This window comes from Cupressus sempervirens, chromosome 3, assembly GCF_028749045.1.
Source record: "Cupressus sempervirens isolate cs-2001-9-10 chromosome 3, ASM2874904v1, whole genome shotgun sequence".
NCBI classification, from domain to species: domain Eukaryota; kingdom Viridiplantae; phylum Streptophyta; class Pinopsida; order Cupressales; family Cupressaceae; genus Cupressus; species Cupressus sempervirens.
This window is the reverse complement of record NC_143120.1, coordinates 968,740,911-968,763,664: the sequence shown is the minus strand read 5'-3', so window position 1 is coordinate 968,763,664 and position 22,754 is coordinate 968,740,911. Positions and strand designations below refer to the sequence as shown.

Below are 22,754 nucleotides of genomic sequence, written 5' to 3'. Positions count from 1 at the left end.
AAAATCATATACATATACAAATCTGGAAAGAAATGAAAGATTTGCATTAAACATGTACAAAAGTATATACAAAAACTTTTTTTTAAAAGTCCTAGAAATTACAAAGCAAAATATCTCAAATTTGAAGCTATATGGACAACAAATTTGACTAAATCTTCTTGCTAAATCAATGTTCATTCAGGCCGAGGTTCTTTCCTTGACAAGTGTATATAGTTGAGAGATAAAATGCATGATAATAGCAACAAACAAGGCTTATTCAACCCTGCAAAAGTAGATGTTTGCACACGGATGAGGTTTTCCCTTGCAATCGCATGTAAGACAATTGCAACCAATGCCCAACTTGGTATTCTTGATGAAGAATGCCCAAAACCGGGCTTTTGAATGACATATACAACCACTTTAATGGGTGTTTTTCTGCAACAGCTCAAAAACTGGATTTTTATGCCCATTACATGACACATCAGAAGTTTTGTCATCAAAAGCCAAAAAAGGGATTTAGAGGGCCTAATACTATTATAGTAAAATAATGAATGTGTTATTAAACAAAGATCATAAATGATCTCTATATACAAGTATACATAAAAATGTATAAGGAACAAAGAGAGAATAATAGAAACATTCTAAAGCGAAAGAAAGTTTCCATATTGAACAAAGAGAGAATATGGAAACATTGAAGAGGAGAGACCATTAGAAATAGAAGTAAACCTAAGGAAGAGATATAAATAGAAATAGAGAGATTTAACTCTAATACCCTCCCTTAATGGTCAATAAACTTCAAAACATATAAAATTGCAACGGAATCCGCTTTGTATGTTCTGCAATATTGGTCTAAAGTGCATTGACTATGGTAGGCTAGTCACACGGGCAAGGGAAAGGCAAATGACACACGAGTTGCAAGAGAAAAGCCTACCTAGAGAAAAAGATATACATACAAACCCTAGATGGATTTTTTTTGAAAAAACTCACAACCCTGCAAAAGAAATGGAACACACCTAGGTAGAAGTTTTCGAAAAGCTTACGAGTCTAAAAATTCATGAAGAAATTTAAGATTTTCAAAACCTATTTCAAAAAATAACTGAGAAAATTTCAATAATGAAATTATTATTTTTTTAGAAAAAAATAGCTCTAATACCATATTATAGTAAAATAATGTATAGAAACAGAAACATTCTTAAGAGAAAGAGAAACTTTCCATATTGAATAGAGAGAGAATATGGAAACATAGAGAAGAGGAGTTACCATTAGAAATAGAAGTAAAACAGCGAAAGAGAGAGAAAGAGAAGTAAATCTACGGAAGAGAGAAACAAAAACAGAGAGATTTAACTCTAAATACATGTAGTAATCAAGTCGACATTGCCCTTGGAGGGCAAAATGGGTTTTTTTGGCTTCAAATACATGAAGAAATTGAACATTTTGGCACTTGGATGCCCTATACAAGCTTTAGAATAAAAAATACATGTAGAATGGAAGGTGTTTTTGCATTTAGAAGGCAAAAACATGTTTTAAAATACCAAAAAAAATCCAATACATGTAGTCTCTCAACACTTCCATCCAAAAAAGGGACTTTTGAAGAGCATTTTCATGTGTTAAAACAAGCCATATTTCACTTAGACACCCAAAAGTGGCTTTTTAGAGGCCATTACATGTATCCACAATGCATAAAAACCATAGTAACACGAGGACGCATCCCCTCCCTTTTTCCCCAACACACTTGAGATTGGGGGATGACATTCACGCATTCACAATAGCACCACCATCTAGTCGTCATTTCATCAAGGACCGGGGGACGTCTCTATGTCCCCTGTGAGGACCGGGGGACAGGAACAAGTACCCTAACCCCTCCAGGGGATCCCTATCCAACCAAAAAATAACTAAAGTAAACATGTTTTAATATTTTATTGGGCATATTGAATATCTTATCATGTTGATCGATGTAATCATCTCGATGATGAGATACTCATACCTTGATATCTATGACTTTTATTATTTAATATTTATATAATAGAAACTAGAACTCTTTCATTTGCTCATTTTGAGTATTTAAAATTTTGATATTTATTGTTCAAAGTTCTACTTTCATGTTCAATGCTCAATGCAATGTTCAAGACTCAAGTATTTAAATTTTATTATTTTAGTAAACTAGTAATTTACATCTTCATGTCTTATATTGTTATACATCTTTTCATAATTAGTATTTTAAGTATCATATGTATAGTATATACTATATACACCCCGTCCCCTCCTCGTATCCCCCCTGCCGTCCCCAAATTGAGGACCCTTTGTCCCCTGTCGCAAAATCTTGTCCCTACATCCCCCAGGCTGTTGTAACTATGATAATAACACTTTTAAAATGTCTTAGATAAGCAAAAATGGGTTTTATATTTGCATTTAAATGTATTAAAAGGTTTTTCAGTAATAAAAATGTCCAAATTGGGTTTTTCGGAAATGAAAGCATAGGCTTTGTGACTCAAAAAAACCACCCCATGTGCTCTTGTTTGAATGAAAGCATTAAAACGAGCTTTTTCATTTGAGAAAACATGCATTTTGGCTCAAAAAAGTCATTTTGTCCTTTAGGTTATTTAAAACAAGCTTTTTGGTATTGAAAACATATGCAAATGACTTCTTAAAGTCAAATGCATGTTAAAATGCTCACTAATGAGCTTTTTTGGAGTTGAAAGCACCCAGCTCTTTAAGTCGTTAAAGACAATTTTTGGAGGTCAATAACATATGTTTTTACCTTTTAAAACTCAAATGCACATAAAACATATGTTATTGGGTTAAAAATCCTGCACATAAAACATATGTTATTGGGTTAAAAATCCCCATCTTTAGGCTCTTAAGTCATTACCCAAGTTAAAATACATAGTAAATGCGATCACATGTGTTATTGGGTTCAAATTCCCCACTATAAAGCCTTTAAGTAATTAAAGGTTTATAATAATAGGATTTTAATATACAAATGCATTTAAAAACCCCACTTACATAGAGGGAAGAATAAAAATATGCCGTTGCATTTTAAAAGTCCACCTTTAAGCATTTTGAACTTAGAACTCATTGGTAGTGGGGTTTGGGAAAGCAATTTGCATGTGGATCATATGCAATGTGTAATAAAAACCCACCTTCATGCATTTAAAGTGTCTTATGTAATTATTATTTTTTTATCGGTCTTATGTAATTATTTTTAATATATAGCTATAGTTTTTAATAAAATAACATGAAATTTAACCAGAAAAAGCCATTTTCATCAAATCAAACTAAGATTGAGCTGAAATTTGAAAATGGGGGTCGAAGTTCACTTTACATATGAATAATTATTTTATTTCGAACAATTACCAATAAAAACCCACTTTTGGTGGATTTTAGATAAGACAGCCTATCAATCTGAAAACCCCACTATTTCCTTTATAACTTGAGCTAGACAAATTTGTTTGAGGCCTAAGATAGCTCGAAACACGCGGAATTCCGAGGACTATTAACCTATGGGAAAAACAAGATTTAAAACTACTTACAAGAAAGGGAAAAATGAAGAGCAAACTTGAAGATTGTTAGAGAAAGAAAACTCGTTGATTGATCATTTGATTGTTGCTAAATGATTAAACAAGTTGAATGTATACCTTCGATTTGATGATTCAAGGTATTGGTGAGTTTGATTAAATAATTGTTGATTATAATTGAGAAGTGACAATATAATAAATACTAGTTTGATATATTGTTCGATGATAACTAAGTGAAAGTTGATTTGATAAAATGATGCTTGATTACTAAATCGCAAGATTTCCTAATCCCAAGATGAGGTGATGATTGATGTGGATTTGATGATTGTTGCCTTAATCTTTGTTTGTTGATTGTTTGCTTCATTTCTTGAGGAATCAATGATTGATAGATTAAGGATTTGTTGCATGCATTCATGAGTGATGGTTGTTAAGCACTCCTTAAATGCTTGGAGTATAATCTCCTTTCAATTGTAGCGATAAAAGAGTCACCACCTTCCATAAGAAAGGAGTCACCATTTTCTTGTTGCCTTTGAGAATAATATACCATTCCCCAAATTGATCGCCCTTTGGATATCCTCTTAAAATGAAATCTTCTCCCACTTATATGTTCTAATGTGAGGTAGACACACTACTCTAATTCATCATGTCTTTTCTTTGCAATAGTCACAACCTTTCACAACTACCGCCCTTTGGAAGAGTCAAAACCCTACATCATTTCTGCCCCTTTGAAAGTAACAACCTTCCATAATTGTCACTCTTTGAAGGTCACAACCCTTTATGACTTTCACCTTTTAAAGAAGTCGCTCACTTACTTCTCATTTCTTTCTTTTTTCTCTTCCATTAATGCTTTTTCGATTCACAGCGTCCCTTTTCTTGTCTCTCCTCTCACCCCTCTTTCAGTAAAGTTCTCTTCCCCCTTTTATATCTCATGTTTGAGGAAGTCACAACTTTCTATATAGGATGTTTGAGGAAGTCACAACTTTTCATGTCATGCCTTCTGACCAAGAATTGAACTTAAACTAAAATTCAATTATGTTGTATTTTAGTCGAACTTAACTAAAATTTGATTATGCTGCATTTTAATATTACTCTTATATTTTTTAATTTAAATTATTTTGTTCTTTTATATTTTGATTTTTTCAATATTATTACTTATTAGTAAATTCTATTTCGAAGAAGGGACATTACATCAAACATACACATACTTCAAGAAGAGTGTCGATTGAAGGTGATTCTACAATTATTGTTAATGCCATTAGATGCGAGGGACCAAGAATTGGAAAAATAAATATGATCCCAAGGAAAGTATGTCCATTACTACAATATGTAACAAAATACACAGTAAGACATGTTTATAGGGAGATCAACACCCATGTGAATGCTTTAGCCAACTTTGTTGTGGAGTCTCTAGAGCCTTGGCAAAGCTAAAAAACACAATATTTTCAGTAATGAACTTGTATCATGATACAAACATGTTCTCATGAAATTGGCAGTGGGGAAAACTACTTTAGCATGTGTTATCATAAAAATCTGTCATGTATAATGAAATTTAATGGTATATTGAAGGTTACATTTTGCCTTAATTTATCACTGCTTATGGCTTTTCTCCTATGCAATGGACACTACTATTAGGCTGTTAGCTAAAAAGGGATAAATCTCCTTAGCGAAGATTTTCTTAGATTAAGAAGGTAGTCAAAACCAACTCAATAGTCATGATCCATGTCATCAAGGTCATATTAGGAGACACGTTCCTTACAACATTATATAGGTATCAGGTTAACACAAATATCTCTATATGTTTTGCCATGTTTATGGAGGTAACGAAACCCAACAAGGCAATTTGGACTGCATTGTTAGTGTTGATCCTACAAGGGCAAAAGGGCCTCAAAGCCATCATAGATGAAGATGCCTTTGTTGTCTGATTCCACCTTGGCACAAGACCATGGCTGTGAATCAACTTCAAATTTGTCATTTAATAAATTCATGTATCATTCCAACCTTCATTCACAATGAAGATATCAAGCAAATTGGGAAATGATTTTTTAAAACTTACCACTATTGTTACTCCTCCCTCACCTGGCATTGACTGAGCATAATGAAAGCACACTCATTAGTCACTACAAAAGAGCTTGCCCATGGGTAAGAAAAAAATGTCTACTATTCTTATTATAGGACTATAATGTCACATATAATTGATGTAAACTAAGAGCTTCAAATGACTAACATTCTACTTAAACTTAGTGGCCTATTGTTTTCGTACTGCCACTAGAGTTTTGGCTTTATGGCCTTCATTAATGGAGGTGTGCCCAATATATGTAAGTTTCTTATTTTTAGTTCCTGCCACAGGCAGGATACTATAGCATCCAGTAGATGTTTTACTTAAATTTTATTGAGCCAATCAAATTTCAAAATTTTTATCTGTTCCTATTCAGATATAATGTTTGTTTATATAAACTTTGTGAATATATAAATTTGTACTGTGAACATTCATTGTTCACTTTTTTTTCAAAACTTATGATTGGTCACACAATGAAGTTTTTATTTTGAACTTTATTATGCCAACGTATAGCACAGTGCACTATAGGGACATGTAATTTGAAAGGGTCAGAAAAGATCTGTACTGAAGATTTGTTTCTTCTGTCAATGTGCCTTGACAGGAGATATTTGCTACTTTTTGTGCAGTGGTCAGTGTTAAAATTTAGTGCAGTGTTTATTAAGTCTATTGGCATTGAATGTGTGCAAGCAGTGGAATTGGAGATTAGATATTGGACTCGTCTAGGAGTCCAAAACACTTTTGAGGCTGAGACCATGTGGAAGAGTTTTGCGCACTCCACAGATCATTTTGTGCCCATCATGAAGCTCTGGAAAGGCATGAATCTATACTCTTGGAAGACCTCTTTGAATCCAGTGCCTGGGAAATTCTTTGTCCAGATGAATCCATCCCCAGGAAAGACGGACTTTATTCTGCAGTATAAAAATGGCATTTCATATTACACCTCAGGAGACTGGACTGGCAGCTTCTTTACCACTTTGCCAGGGGCAAGAGCTGGGTTAACTTACATGGATGAATTCGTAGTGTTTTCTCCCACAAGAATGTACTAGAAATATTGGCATACTCCCAAAGCTGGGAAGCTGGTGCAGAGGCAAGTTCTCAAACCCTTCTTCATTCGATTGGTTGCTTCTGATGTGTCATAGTTGTCAGCCAACACAGGAAGCAGCAGCAGCAGAGTAATTGCACTCTCCATTTCAACTCACGACAACTTTTGCTTTGGAGTTTGAAACCTCTACATGTTGTGTGACGTTAATAAATTCAATAATGTGAGATAACTTGAATGATTTGAGATACATGAACTTTATGTGGGACTTAGGTTAGATAACTTGAATGATTTGAGATACATGAACTTTAGGTGGGACTTAGGTGAAGTACAACAACTGCCAAGACCAATTATGGCTTTTGTAGCTCCTTGATGACATAGGAAGTGTACACTTATGGTTGCATACATGGATACCAAATTTTATCTTAAGGCCAAATAAAGGAAAATTGCCTTCATTTGGAAGAATAGTTGACCTAAGACTAATGAAGTTTTTTATGACTAAGGTTGTAGTAGCATTACATGCAATAAAAATGATTATTTGTGACACATTCTAATTCATCTCTTCCTTGCATAGGCACCAAGTAAACACAAATATATCCTTTATGATTCAAACAATTCTATTCAATCAAAGAGAAGATCAGAATGAAATCTGCTCCATGACCAAGGCAATTGTTAAGACCTTAGTGGAGATGTGCCTTGAAGAAAAGTGTGGAAGATGTTTTAGGTCTGGGCTTCATCCAAACCATGACAAATGGTTGTGCATGGATCCAGGATCCAATGGAACAAGAGTTTCTTTAGTGAGTGGATCAATTGGAGAAGATAATAATTAGCAATAATGGAAGGCAACAAGAGGAATTTTGGTGTTTATTTTGTTATAAAGGTTGACCATCCATTTGCATAGTAGCTTCATGTTTGAAAATAGATGATAGCAAGATGAAGGTTATAGCATGGATTGTGATCCCATGGCTACCCTAGCATGGCCTCTCTTGTGAGATCAATGCCTGCTCTATAGTATGTGGCAACTAGTAGCTATAAATAGCATACCAATTGGTGGATGAAGTTTTATTGTCATTGTTTAGTAAAAGGTTCGCACATTTCTTATTCTATTGCAACACAATTACAAAGAGAATTTTAGCATTTTGAAAAAATTATGTCAACCGTGAAATGGCCCTCCTATAGAGCAACCTTTACAAAACTATGCTACGCTTGTTATGAATTTTCACTTTATCAGTATGGTTCCCTGAAGCTGCTTTGACTAATTGAAAAACCACTTGGTACTTTTATAGTAACATATAATAGAACAAAATTCTTGAAATTAAGATTAACCTGGGGCTTAGACTTAGAAGAAAACACCAAAAAAATTAGGCCTGAGCAGGTAATTGATATCTAGTCGAATTCTATGGATCATATAGAAGACTACCAATTTAAAAGAGAGCTGGAATTAGCAACAAAATTAGTTATCAGCGACAAAAGATTTTTCTAAAGCTAAGGATTATAAATTTGTGTTAGGTGTTGATCGATGCCTTTCTTTTCTGGATAGATGAAGTAGCATTCTGATCTGGTGATGTGTAACAATTTTTTGCTAGTTCGGCAATTTCAGAATTTTAGAGATGCCCTATGTTAGTGTTTTAAAACTACCTGGCAACAAAACCCCTGATACCAAGGTGTTGAGACAAATCTCAGTCTAAGGGCTAGCTACCTCCTATCTTAAACTGAGAATTCTTCAGATCTGGACCCAACATTAATAGAATCACAGAGATTCTCTACACTTCAAGCTCTGCAGAGCTTAGGCGGGTGCACCTTAGGGATTGAGATGACTATATGCTTGATATTCTCTTCACAATTCACTCACTAATATTCTTTTCTTCGAAATCTATCCCCTAAAGCAGAAATGGTCACAATTCTTCTTAACTTTACAAATAACTCTTGATTACAGCAGCTATCTATCACACATAGAAAATTATTGCAAATAAGTGTTGACCAACAATTATTTTTTCTTACACAAAAGTAAAAGTTGTTTTGGTTTATATTTATGCTTTGTGCAACCATATGATTTCTAACAGTTTGCAGCTGAATTGATGATCAATGCCCTATCCATTGGCATTCAAAGTCTACCCAGCAAAATTTGACCTATTTAATTGCCTTACAATCAAATTATCAGCAGTAAACCCTAAACCTCATTCTTATGAATATCCCTCTTATATGACTAGAAATCCTATCAATTTGTTGAGGCTCTTATTTAATTCCTTGAATTAACAGCATCAGCAACTTGATATATAACCTATCCTAGTTGCATTAAATTGTATGAACCTTGCTCATCCAATCCCAAGATAACAAGCACACAAAAATGGTGACAAAATCTAGAGAAATCGAATATGGCAGAACATTCCTTTTGCATTAATTCTCTTTGACAATCATACAATACTGGTATAAACTCAGAAATACTTCAAAACAGGGCAACTTACCATTCAATGTTCACTTGTATTCTCAGATTTGCAGATGAATACATCACAAAAATTAACACAAAGACTGACCAGACCGAATGCAAAATAGCATAACACTAAAAATTACATGGATTTCGAACCTCAACTCCACATCTTGGAAGTCCTTTTATAGGAAGGATTGCAACAAGCTTCAGATGGGAGGACACATATCAAAATCCTAAAAGAAAGTAAATACAAAGATATTTATATTTGTTTACAATACAAAACATTCTCTGTACTTGATCAAAATTCTTGATTGCAGTTGCAAAACTAGCAGGTGGCATTCTCAGCAGGTGTCTTTAACAAAATCCTTTTGTCCTCAAGCTTCTGTCGCTGTCCTTGCCTTTTCTTTTTCCTTTTTACCTTTAACTGCAATGTTTGCATTGCTTAATCACTATCACTGGAGGGTAAGGCCTTTATATTTGCTATGGCCTCCCAGATAGCAATATATGTATCAACATCCGGCCAAGTGGCATTTCTAATTGTATCTAGCTCATCAAGGCATTTGCTCCATTTAGCATATGTTATGTCACCTCAGCAGTTATTTTAAACATATCTACCTCTATTTTGTAGAATATATCAATCATATCATATATTGTTGTCATACTTGCTTCTTCATTACAATAAGCTAAAAACCTGGGATGATCAAGAATATTATCAAAAGAAGATGACCATTCTACCCAATCTTTAATCTTGCCATCACTATCCAAGATTGTGGGCACAAAATTGGGTGTACCTGCAGCAATTGTCTTCATATTGTTCTGGATCAGCTGCATTTTACCCCAAAAGAAACCATTTAGATCCTTCACTTTATTGATCATTTTTCTAGTGTTTACAATGGTTATCTTTGGCAACTCTTTCTTTTGTGCCAATCCATGCACCAAGTTATCAAAGAATGGAGCATATGGCCCCCATGTAGTGAAAAGTGAAGATAATAGAGCAATAGCCTCTAAACATCTATATTTTGCTCCCTACAATGCAAGATAACTACTATGCACATTCTGAGAGACTAGTTTTAGTACATTTATTTTGTGAACCAGCAGGTTTATTATTGTTCTGATTTTTGTCTCCTTGCTTGCCTCCAAATCTCCTTCAGCATGGCTTGATGCCTCCCCTGTTTCAGGTGTGTGGTCTTCTGTCTGACACCCCTGTCATGGATCTCTATAGCTGTCTTAATAGTATTCTTCAATGTTGATACCTCCATTTCCAGCTTGATAGTCTTTCGTTCCAAGACAAATGTCTTTTTCATTTCCTCTTCATAGTTCCTCCTGGTTTTTATGTATCTTTCATAAGTTCCTTCTAGCTGTGCTTTTAGAGTATCCATTTTGTTTTTAACCAATAGGGCCACTGAAGTATGCATTCCATAGATCTGATCACTAGAAGTAGAGTGTACATTCCAGAAAATAACATCCCCTCTTGGGGATTCCTTGATTTCCATCAGAGGTAGCTTCTGGTCTTCTGGAGCTAGACTCCATATTGCCATTTTCTAGGCATCTATATTATATCTAGAGCCTCTTAAGCTCACCTAATTGGTTTTCATCCTCAAATGAGATAGACTTATCTTGTCTTCTCATTTGGTCCAATAGGAAAGAAGAGCTTATATCCCATCTAGGGAAAACAATTATTCCACTTCTTCTTACCAAGTCCCTTGCTTCTTCTACAATAAGGGTTTCAAAGGCTGGGTCATACTCTTGTAATTTCTAAATAAGTTCAGCAACTACCTCATTAGAGTCCCCTGGCTTCATCTGCAAAGACAGCTCATTTTGCCACAATTTTAAGAGAAAGCTTTTAAACTCCTCTATCTTGATGAAGTTGTCATCACTCATGAATTCAGTTGCTTCTTTGAATCTATCATCAATCATCTGAGCTTGCAACTACAAATTCCTGGACCTTTGTTCATCCTTCGATGCTTGAGATACCAAAAATCTTCTTCTAATATCATCAAAATATTTACTACCTCTTGGCAGAACTTGGAGGGCCTTTTGTTGAGCTTTCTGTAGCACTTCCACCATCTTTTGTCTTTTATTTCTTTGCTCAACCCATTCAGAGCTCTCAGGAATGTCGTCTTCATTTTGATCTTCTCTAGGCCGATCCTCATCATCAGTGACTTCAACAACAATGTCATCATCTGAATACTCAAGGTCAATCTTCTTTCTGATTGCTTCAGGTAGTTGTGATGCTAACTCATCTAAATTCTCTACACACTTGTCCAATTTAGACCAATAATCTTCCTCAGGATAGAATACCTTGAAGGATGGATCTGCTTTTCTCATCTCCTATTCAAAACTAACAATGTCTCTATACTTTATCAACCTTTCCCTGCAGACATCTTCATTCAACCTATCAACAATGACATCCTCTTCCCACATAGGTTTTGTAGGGGGCAAATGATATCCTCTCATATTTTTTAATGCATGTCTAATTTTACATCGCAAGGGTCATAGGTTCTAGCTGGTCCAATTGGCAATTTGTATGTTCTCAGATAGGCGTCAATTTCCTGTATGGCATTCTTACCTATTTCAAAATCTCCCACCTTGGTGCATCTACACAGGAAAGTCCCTTTCTTGACCAATTTCCCTAAATACTCCCTATTCAATGAACTTAACTGCCAGAAAACTTCTACAATTCCTAGCCTCTCAGGGACAAATTTAGGCAAAATGCAGCTGGCTAAGGACATCCATAGATTCTAATGACAGTATACTCTTCAAACAAAAATACACTTCCCCAATCATGTGTTAATTGTTTACCAACATCAAAACACATTTTAGGTTTAACAACCTTTCTAATACTCCTAGGGATTCTTTCATTAGTTAATCCTATCATTTTTAAGACAAGATAAACAAAATCATTATAAAAGGAAATAATATTGGAGTATGGATAAAACCTTTGCTATTCTCTTGTCCACCTTCGCATTGGTAACCTTTCTCCCCATTCCTGTGTGGACTCGAAGAAGCTTTGATCAAACAAATCAACATTCTTGAATAGGATCAAATTCATGATCGTTGAGTAATGTGGGAATCTAAAATTCTCCAGTTGACCTTGCTAAGCAACAATGATCTCTTCATGTATCCTATCAATTATGTATGCTACATAATCATATCCAACATTTGTGTCGGGATCTTGAATATTCAGAGCCATGACATAATGTCCACCCAAGGCATTCATGGTTCCATCTGAACCTAGGACCTTGTTCAAGCCATAGACAGTACTCTGAAAATACCTCTAGAAGAATTCAAGAGGCATGATCCTCTCCACTTCTTTCTTCTTTGGAATCTCTCCCTTGTTTTTATGACACGAAGGGATGTGTCTTGTCAGTGCTCTACCCATGTAGAAATTCTTATGCTTCTCAAAATTATCAGTTAGCTCATCCACCTTAATAGGCAATGCCATTGGGCCTCCTAGGTCAAATGCCTCGATAAACGTCTCTTTGTCTAAGACCAAGAAGATGCTTCTGTCTCTCCTATGAAATGATTTGCTGACCAAATTGTAGCATTTAATTAAGGCCTTCACTAGGTCTACATTAACAAAAACCTCTGGCATGATTAACTTGCCCAAATTTCTCACCCAAGGATTGCAAACTGGTACCTTCTTTGTTCTATTTTTGTAAAAATACCAGAACAATTAATATCCATTTCTGTCAAGAACTTCTGCATCTCTACAAAAGACATATGAATCCCTAAAAGCGTGATCATTTGCAGCTTGTGCATTGCTAGAACCAGGAAGAATGTGTATCCATTCCTCTACAAACGAGCTAGGGCTTTTTGCTGGTGATGTTGGTTCTTCAATTACTGCTTGTGCAATCAACTCACCCTCTTTCTAAGCCATTTCTACAAACAATTCAATCAACTTTGTATATTGAATGCTGAAAATTTACTGAAAATCACTTTGCAACTCAAATTTGCTCAAAAAACTCGAACAATTATGAAACTAGTCAAGGAAATCTTTGTGCCCCTCAAAATTTATCTATTTTTTGGCATTTAAGATCAGCACACTTGAAAACCTATCAATTCTTGAAAAGTTGGCAAAATCTATGCTTTTTCACATTTTGTACTTCCAACTTATGTTCCTTTTGTCCAGCTCAAACATGGCCGTTAAAACTGCTTTTATGCCTTAAAACTGACATTTGCGATGTTGCAAAGACCACCTTGTCGCTGCTTCACCATGTCTTCTTCTCTTTTCTCGTTTTTGGCTACGACCGTGCGAACGAGATCATTTTTAACTATCTCACAACTTCGCATCTTATTTCTCTAACTGTTAAGTTTCACTTGCGATGGTGTGATTTCCCTTTATTTGATGCTTCACAACTTGTTTTCACTTTACCCTTTTGACCGATGTGATTTGACGATGACTGCTTATTTACCATTTCAAATCCTTGCCGCAATTTAGATCCTAACACCTTTGATCCTCGCAACGTTACGATGCTTTATATTTTTCCCTTATCACTCCCTTGCAACTGCCAATCATGACAAACATTTTAATTGTGCGATGTTGCGCTAAGCATTTCTTTTGTCTTCTACTTCATCCTTCGCAGCACTGCAACTCAATATTCTAATTGTCTTTGACAGCTTGTGGAAGTGCGATCAACAGTCTTTTCGCTACTTTGCGGCTTAAGATGTTAACAAGAAATGGAACCATGCAAAGATGTGATTTCTTGTTTCAAGTGTGATATTCTCCTTTATTCACAAGGTTGCAACCTAACTTCTTAACCACAGGTCTTAACCTACAAAGATGCGATCATGGGCTTTCATAGTCTCGCAGCTTTGGTTCCGAGATAACCTTTAACTCAAGCAATGTTGCGATAGTCTAAAATTTTAACTGTTCTGAGTTCTTTGATTGCTCCATCACAACTTAATATTTCACTTTGCTTCAAAATATTTGCAAAACAACGATGAACATTTCTTCTGACTATTTGATGTCTTTCGCTGCTTCACGGCTTATAACCCCTAATTCTTTCTCAATTGTGCAATCATGCGATAACCTTTCAGCTTGACTATTTGTTCTTTATCGCTGCTTCGCGGCTCAAACTTTTAACTCAACCATTAACCCTACGAAGGTGCGATCCTAGGCTTTCGCAGTCTCACTGCATTAACCCGGGTTTTCACTTAACTCGCAACTTAAAATCGCAACTTAAAATGTATTCACTGCTTTCCGACCTACGACCTTGCAATGACCTTTTAATGCTACTTGTTTCCTTCATCGCAACATCACCACTTAAAAGTGTTTAAGTCTTCATTGGCCTGCGATCTTGCACTTTTCCTTGTTTCACTTGTTCACAACTCTAACATGGATGTTGATAGTAACCACTGCGAAGCCGCGCTAAGCTGAACATAAGCCATTTTGCTTCCTCGCAACCTTCAAGACAGTTAGTGAGCAAAACAGCGCAATGTTGCGATTGAAGATATTTCGCAATGTCACAACTTAAAGGATATAAAGGTCAATGAAATATGAAACGATATCAGCTTGAAACTTAAGGATATAAAATAAAAGCTAGAAAATTTCCCACATCCCTAACTTAATGATTTCAAATCAATTTTTGAATGAACTCCATCGAAACACAAAACAAGATTTCGCCCTTAGGGTTCTTCTATGAGGGTTACACAAACTTCAAAAACCCTAAGCAAGGATAAACAAAACTTTTTCTTGATTTTCACAGATTTTAACAAGATTTCAAGCAAGTGAAAATTCAGGCCAACACCCTAAGTGATGCAGTCCTGTCATTTCACTTACCCCTGGCAAAGCTCCCTACATTCCAAACAAAACATGGCAGGTTGGAACCATGTATCAAAGATTAAATGTGGATGGATCAGATGAGGTGCAGAGCAAACAAAGATATCTTGGATAGTTCATCTCCAAATGTATGAAGACAACTTTGATCATGTTTCGAATGATCTGTGTTCTTTTCATGCAAACTACATGGTATTTTGAACATGGGTTGTGAGGGCCTCTGGAAGTCATGTTTGTGTCATATAACTCTATTGTCTTTTAGAACAATTAGGTGTAGTCTACTAGTTGGGAGATTTCTAAAAACTTCAAGCATGATTGTAGCTTTCTATATTTAAATATTTATATCTATATTGAATTTTATAAAATCAAATATGTGACCAAATTTATTATTTTTATTTTTATTTAATATTTATTTTTCTTATTGTTAATTCCATTGTTTAATTAATGGCATAAAACCTAAATGTGGAAGTAAATTTTATTATTCAATTTAGTTCTAAAATTTTACTAATACTTACTTTATTTATTATCATAAGTGATACCCTGTAGGCTGTAGCTTTGGTTACTAAGCAGGGAAACTCTTTGCTTAAAATAGCAGTCAGGCCCTCAATTATTCCAAGATCTTCTCTTATCTTTGTTCCTCCCAATTGGACTAGATCTGTATCTTATTTTTATGGTGCTCTGTTTCGTTCCTTGTGAGATCAGTTTTAATATGAGAATTTGGCTAAAGCTTAAATTTTTCTCTGCTTTTTCGGCTCAATGGTTTCCCAGTTGATCATTTCAACCTAGTCTTAAGCAGGTTCCCATCTATATTTAAACTTATTAATGCTAGGGTTTTGAACTTTTAGACTAGTTCTTTTCATTTTTGGAATGATTTCTCAGAGTAAGGTCTGCTCTGGCTCTTAGTGCCATTTTAAGCTATTTTTGCAAACAATTATCAAATGGGTCTCTGTTTGGCTCAGAGCATAGACCGGAAGGATACAGATCTTAAGACCAAATTATATGGTATATAAGGTAGCAGCTTTCAATAGCTTTTAATGGGCAGAACAATAGGTTAATAAGTACTCTGGATAATATCTTATTACAATTAATCCTCTAAGGTAGGCTCTTCAATAGGCTATTGTTATAGTACTTGTTCCTAATGCTTTCTATATTGAGTGCTAAGATCTCCTTATAAGGCAACGCTCATTCTTAAGATCCTTTGGACTATTTCAAGTTTGTATATATCTAGAATCCAAATTATCTAAGGGTAAGGAATCGAGTTAAATTATTAAAGCATTATGCAGAGCTTGTCAATTTGTTCCTTCTCCCTCCATTGATGTTGTTTGGATCCAGTATTTCTTTCTTATCTATAGAATTACATTCTGATGCTTCGTATTATTTAACTTACATAATATGACAGTGTCCTGTGTGGTATCTCCAGCCCAAAAAGTTAATTAAGTTAATTAAATTAAACAGACTTAAAATAATCTTATATGTTTTCCTCATTTTTTCCGATCATAATTTATAGAGCTTAGTTTAATGACAGGCGGGTATTTACTGGTGTTAGGGTTAGATTGTAGCCTCCTTTTATGATTTAAATCCGTTATTAATAATTAGATTGGTCCAAGAATGGTATATTACAACTTGCTTTTAATAGATGGATTTGGCTTCAATATCTGTATTCTTAGGATAAGTAAGATCAAGCAGGTCTTATATTAAAATTCATTATCTTTTAGCATTGCGTGAACTGACTGAGGCTAACATAGAGTGTTAATACCTAATCAGGTAAGTCATTTGTATTAATTTCTAACAATACTAATGACTTCTTCTTAAGTGGTCTTCTATTTAATAGTTTCGTGAGCTCCTACAAAACAGCAAAGAAGGGATGCCCACTAAGAATCTAAAGCTCTGGTCAGATGGTTCGTTTGGAGCAAATTACATTTGGCTGATCTAGAGTTTTCTAGAGCGGTCATATTCAGATTAGGACTCTTGTCTGCTCTGTTTGTAATAACTATTCATTTGTGAAACTGGGGTATGCCCCTTTTATAATGTAATAATAAAGGACTAAGGTCCCGAGCGAGACTAGAGGTTTTCTTCTCCGTTCTTTCCTACCAGTGCTCGTTTGAACAGAGAAACCCAAGCTGTAACATTTTTATTTAATATAATCAAAGGCTTCAGCCGTTTACCACTTTAAAAAATTATTATTATTATTACTTTATTTATTTTAATATTAATTTTAATTTCACTCTAGAAGTTTGTATTTTTCAAGAAATTAAAACAACAAATATAAAATATATAGTATAAATTTAAAATTATTAATATTAGATTGTTAACTCGATTTAGAATTTATTTATATTTAATTAAAATTTTGATATTTATAGGATACTATTCAGGGCATTGTCATTTGTTTGATCAAGAATCAAAACAACAAAAAGTGGATCAAATTGGACCATAGATCTCCGTTGCAAAAATGTCACCATTCTTGATAATTCAAGACAGCGAAGGTTAGAAATGGACATGTCTAGTGACAAAATCCTCCAACTCATCTTCATTTGCTTTTAATGAGCCTAGTTGGTGTTGATACTTAATCCAACTATCTTGGCTCCTCGAAGAATTTTGATGATCCCAGACTCCATTTCAAGAGAACGGTGATGATCCTTTTAATCGAATGTGAATCTATCACTATATTTGAGTTTTATTTTGACGATGGGACTATATTTAATTTTAAACATTTTGGAATTCAGAGCAATTATGTGTGTGTTCTTCTAAAGTATTTATATCTCCACTAATAGCTTTGAAAATTGTGTTATGTATATGTGTATGCATTTTTTATGAAGGCCATATCCAATCATATCCATATTAGGGATCTTGAAAATGGCCATTTTTGTATCCATATCCCTGTCCGTGCCACCTTTTGATAACAAAAAAATGCCCGAAACTCTTTCCTGTCCTGTGTCCCACTGTCAAACAGGATCTATGAAAAACTGACAAAAAAATTTCAAACAATTTTAGTTTTTTCCTGATTTTGTCCGTGTTGCAGATCTTGTTTGGTTTTCAAATTTTTCCTCAGTGTATTGCCTCTTTCCTGTTTATGGTCTTACCCTGATGCAGGGCATACACTTGTATTCTTTATCTTGTTGTAATTGTGGGATCCACTTGACCTGTAGAAGATCCTCAGTTTCCCTTGTCTACTGGAGTCCATCCTAACTGTTACCGAGTCCCATTGAGACTCCGGTTCTCTTCTGTTAATTGAAATATGATATTACAGTGCACCCCCATTATTAATTGAAAAAATACTCCTCAAGCACCTCATAAGAAATATTTTAAATTAACCTATGGCATTTTGTCCCTTGTGACAGGCAGTTTCCCTACCTGCTAATGGAGCCCATGTATTTTCACTCCTTCCAGCAGAAACCCACATACACGAGCACTTCATAAAGAACATCTAAAATTAAATCTAAGGCATTTTATCCTGAATGGCAGGCAGTTTCCATACCTGTGAATTAAGCCTACGTATTGCCTTGTCTCCTTTCAACTGAGAAAATTATCTTAATGTTAAGCATTTACATACAGAGTACCGCTGCAGCCCACATAACCTTCTTGCAAAACAAGTATGCACCATGGCTTGGTGCCCACATTTGTAATCTGGGTTGGTGCCCATTTTGTTAATATAAGTTGTGTATGCCCTGGTGTTTTAACGGAGAGGGCTTTCTGCAAGAAATTTAATGTCTTGGTGGTTGCTCTTGTTAAGTTTTTATGTGGATTATGCAAAAAATTTAAAGTTCTGAAATACTGATTAATCTTTCTGCAAGAAATTTAATGTCTTGGCAGTTGCTCTTGTTAAGTTTTTATGTGGATTATGCAAGAAATTTAAAGTTCTGTAATACTGATTACCCTCCTCCCCACCCCCACCTCTTTGTATTCCTGTGTGCTCTTCAATAGTGTCTGCAAGTAAAGTTATAGTTGAAATTCTGAGACTTGAATATTCTAAGTACTTTGTTGTAGTTGCTTCTTGGGCTGAGCAATTGTTTTAGGACACAGTAAGCTTGGGTCTGAATTTGTATTGATGTTATTTTGATGTCATAAACTCTGAGCAACTGTAATTTAATTGCTGTTGTTGTCCATATTTTGTGTTACGCTGCCTGGACCAGTTGCCTAACTTGAGGCCCCCAGTCCTCATCCGTATTATACAATTCATCAATTTCAAGGATGACAATAAACTATCAAATGAAGTGTTATGGCAATAAGCTATTGAGGTGCTAAGATAGCAAAATAAGACACTCTTTTTATAGGGAGGGATGGATCATTTGACAAGAAGACATTCACCTGGAATGTACTATGGCCACTCCAAATATTAAATCGGTTTAGCTATCAAGATGACATGACTGATTTTCATTAATAAATATTAAATATGAATTTGCATGTTTAATTTTTTACATACAAATATCCATGGTTAAATGTCTGACCTACCATCATGTATAAATGATAGGGAGGTATGAATTGTTGAATGTGTGTGACACTTGCAAATGGGTCAGGTTATTTCAAATCCGTATGGTCAGGGACTAACAAAGACTGCTGGCATTTAAATTGGCCATGCATCACACAAGATTGATGCAATCTACAACTCGATATGTAGCTTTAATAAATCATGTAGTTATGCCATTTAATATGAAACCATCAGAGGTTTCTGATTCTAAGAATTCTCTTCTTAAAGCTGTAGGGTATCAACCTTGCAAATCATTGCATAACCATATCCTAGTTAGTAATGCCACTTGAAAACACTAGGATAAAAGAACAAATACTAATGCAAGAAGCAAGAGCATAGAAGAAACTAGGAATTCCAAACTTCACTAATTGAGAAAAACGGAATATAAATCATCTGGCTTGCATTAGAAAAGCTCGAATTAATGTCTATCTATTGGAATCACCATTGTTGTTGCACCAAAGCTTGAGCTGTCAATGAACAGCACAACAACTAGAGACAAGGATCCACAGGAGGCAGTTAAGCACATGTCACAAATCCATCAGTCTATGCTGAAAGGCACCTTCACCTGGAGGGGATGGAGCCACCAACCTACCAACAATCCCCCCCTCAACATGACCCGAGGGATTTGAACCCGTAACCCAACGCTCTAATACCACTTGTTGGAATCAGCGTTACCATTGCACCAAAAGCTCGAGTTGTCAATAAATGTCACAACAACCAAAAACGAGGATCCACGGGAGGCGGTTAAGGACATGTCACAAATCCATCAGTCTATGCTGAACAGTACCTTCACCTAGAGGGGACGGAGGCACCAACCTCCCAACACTAAATAAATATCTTTTTGAACCACATATATACAACTGCAAAGCTGCACCTCAAAATTTCCACACAGGAAAAACTCAAATAACTAATTATTTTTAAATTAGTTTTGAACTAATACAAATGTGACAACATAATCTTTAAGTTAATCTTATTGATTGGATCTAAATTAGAGATGCATGTTTCATTTTGTGGTACATATCTGACTCTTAAATCTTGCAACTCCTAGCTTCATTTGATAACAAATCGTTAGCAAATAGCATACCTGAGTTATCTGCCTACTTTCGTGGTTCCCTCGCAAAAGTGTTATATGGGCTGGGTATCTGTTAACATAAAACAAAATCATGAGAATTCAAAACCTTCTGAAAAAGAAGATCTTGTTCAGATACAATGAGAGGCAAGAAGACAATATAAGGCCTCTGGTACATTGCCTGCAAAAACATTGCTTCTAGAACTGACTGTGCAGGTTCCTCAATAATTAATATTTAAATTTTAGAAACACTACTAGGCCACCCGCAAAGGGGTTCCATACAATCATGAACTAAACATAAAAGAAGAAAACTTTGTTCTACTTGTTTTGTTGGCAGCTCCATGTTGTTGTCTCAAAAGTATTATCAAAAGACTTCAGCACATGCAAACTTATGCAATGTCCAATGCTTGGAGAAGAAGTGTAATGGAAAGGGCAATTACGATAATTTTCAAAGTTCACCCATCTGATATGATATGATATTTACAACCTGCTCCAAGCAAAACACATATGCTAAATCTAATTTTTCATATTTTAAAAGAATAGTTTCACATATATCTAATGAGAAAAACTAAAAGACAACACATTTTTGTAATTATAATTTGACAATCGATATATACCTTGCTTTCAATAATAAAAGAATCGTAAATACTTCAAGGCTGTTGTATCCTCTATCAACAAAATCTCCCTGCAAAGATTCCACACAAACTAATCTTGTAGACTAGATAAAATGACAAACCAAAAACAATATAGAAAAAGTCTGCCAACTATTACACTATTTAAGTAGTTCATAGATACATCAAAATTAATAACCTAACCCACCATAAAAATATAATTTGTCTCTGGCACATGGCCTCCCGTATGGAAAAGTTTCATCAGATCGTGGAATTGACCATGTATATCACCACAAACGGTCACTGGACTATTGACAGGTTGTACATTTGATTCTTCCACCAATATTTCTTTGACCTGTAACATGAAAACAAACTATAATTTTAAAAAGAAAAAGAAAATATAACACTTGCCAGATTTAGTTCTGTTTAGTCTTAGAAGTAGAGTAAAAGAGGAAGTAAGCCTTCTCCAGAGGTCCACACGCAATTATTTGAAAGCAACCGCTAATGTATGGGTTCAGTATCAGATGGAGCTTAAGGTACCAACAAAATCAGCGGAGGAAATCCATATTTGCAATGCATCTATTAAGTGAGGATCCCACCCCTAAGGCTCGAATGCCCAAAGGATTTGGTGTCTTTGCATTGTGGTCTCCAGCATAGTTTCCTGTGCGGTATGATTTCTTACATATCAACCCAGATGAGATGTTTTCAACAATTGACTGTGCTTATCTATCTTATCGACATAAAGAGAAAACAAACGGTCTACAATGTCCTACGATGATAAAGTTTTCACATTCTGATAACATATACTCGTCTGAACTATTTTAGTTTATTACACAATACTCTTGACGAATGATAAGACCGGAGCAAATCAATCTAAAGAATGCATCGACCGAAGTCCTTTCACAATCCCAAAATTATCTTCCCAGCCCACATCTAACTCGATGAGTACTAAGAGAGAAGCATATGTTAATTTAGTCCAACCAACTAGACAAAGAAAACTAGGGCTGAAACTCTCTGCATTCAATATTCAATGAAATCATACAAAGAAAAAAGACGCACTGGTCCAAGCCCTCGTGACAATTGATGTCCTGCGCTACTTAACAAACGCCCTCAGTATCTCAACTCTTAAAAGCTAAAATGCCCATCGGACTGCAATATTTATCTGACAAAGGGAAACTTCGCGAGCTTACATAAAAACAGAAATTTTCTCAATAGGGTTTATCCTCGAAAATACAGAACATTTGAGAATTGTACTAAAAAAAGAATATATTTAAAACTCACGTATTCGCAGAGAAGCTTGAGCTCATCCTCTGAGAGATGATCTCCACCTTTTACCTTCTCGATCCATAAATCCAAATCCATTACTAAGGATTTCCAGATGTACTCGCCCCAGAGGATCACAGAAGTAAAGATAAGTAAATACAACTTTTACACCAGCCAGGATCCGAATCCTGGCTTCTCGATTTACTTGCGAACAGTCCGTGAAGCGTTGATACTGCTCTTCCCGTGGGTAGAAGCAAAAGGGATGTGAAAATGGGCTAGGGCCGATTTTCTTGCCTCTTAACATTTTTCTTTCTCCGACGATCATAATATATATTAAAATTGCTCACGGTAATTTGAATTTTTTTGTATTTGTTGATTTTTTCCTATTTTTCTCATTTGCTGTTGGGACCCTTCTCTCAAAGAAGAGAACAGATCAAATGTATAGTCGATGGTACGAATTTAAAAAATTACTATCTAGATTATTTGGTTCTCTATATATAATGTGATTTGATATGCAATTTTGTTATGTTGTGGCGAGTCTATGTTTATG

The 22,754-nt window shown here is 35.1% G+C and overlaps 1 protein-coding gene across 1 annotated transcript in view; it reads right to left on the bottom strand.

Annotated features, from left to right (window-relative positions):
* The window catches only part of LOC149569969 (phytochrome-associated serine/threonine-protein phosphatase-like), a 33,624-nt gene extending 11,118 nt beyond the window's left edge, over positions 1-22,506 (bottom strand). The window contains exons 1-4 of the mRNA XM_089822628.1: positions 22,223-22,506; positions 21,150-21,296; positions 20,948-21,015; positions 20,346-20,403 (exon numbers count right to left, since the gene is read on the bottom strand). Coding sequence (XP_089678754.1) covers positions 20,346-20,403; positions 20,948-21,015; positions 21,150-21,296; positions 22,223-22,303 — 354 coding nt within the window. The 5' untranslated portion in view covers positions 22,304-22,506. The remainder of the gene's footprint in view (positions 1-20,345; positions 20,404-20,947; positions 21,016-21,149; positions 21,297-22,222) is intronic.
* Between the last annotated feature and the right edge of the window lie 248 nt (positions 22,507-22,754).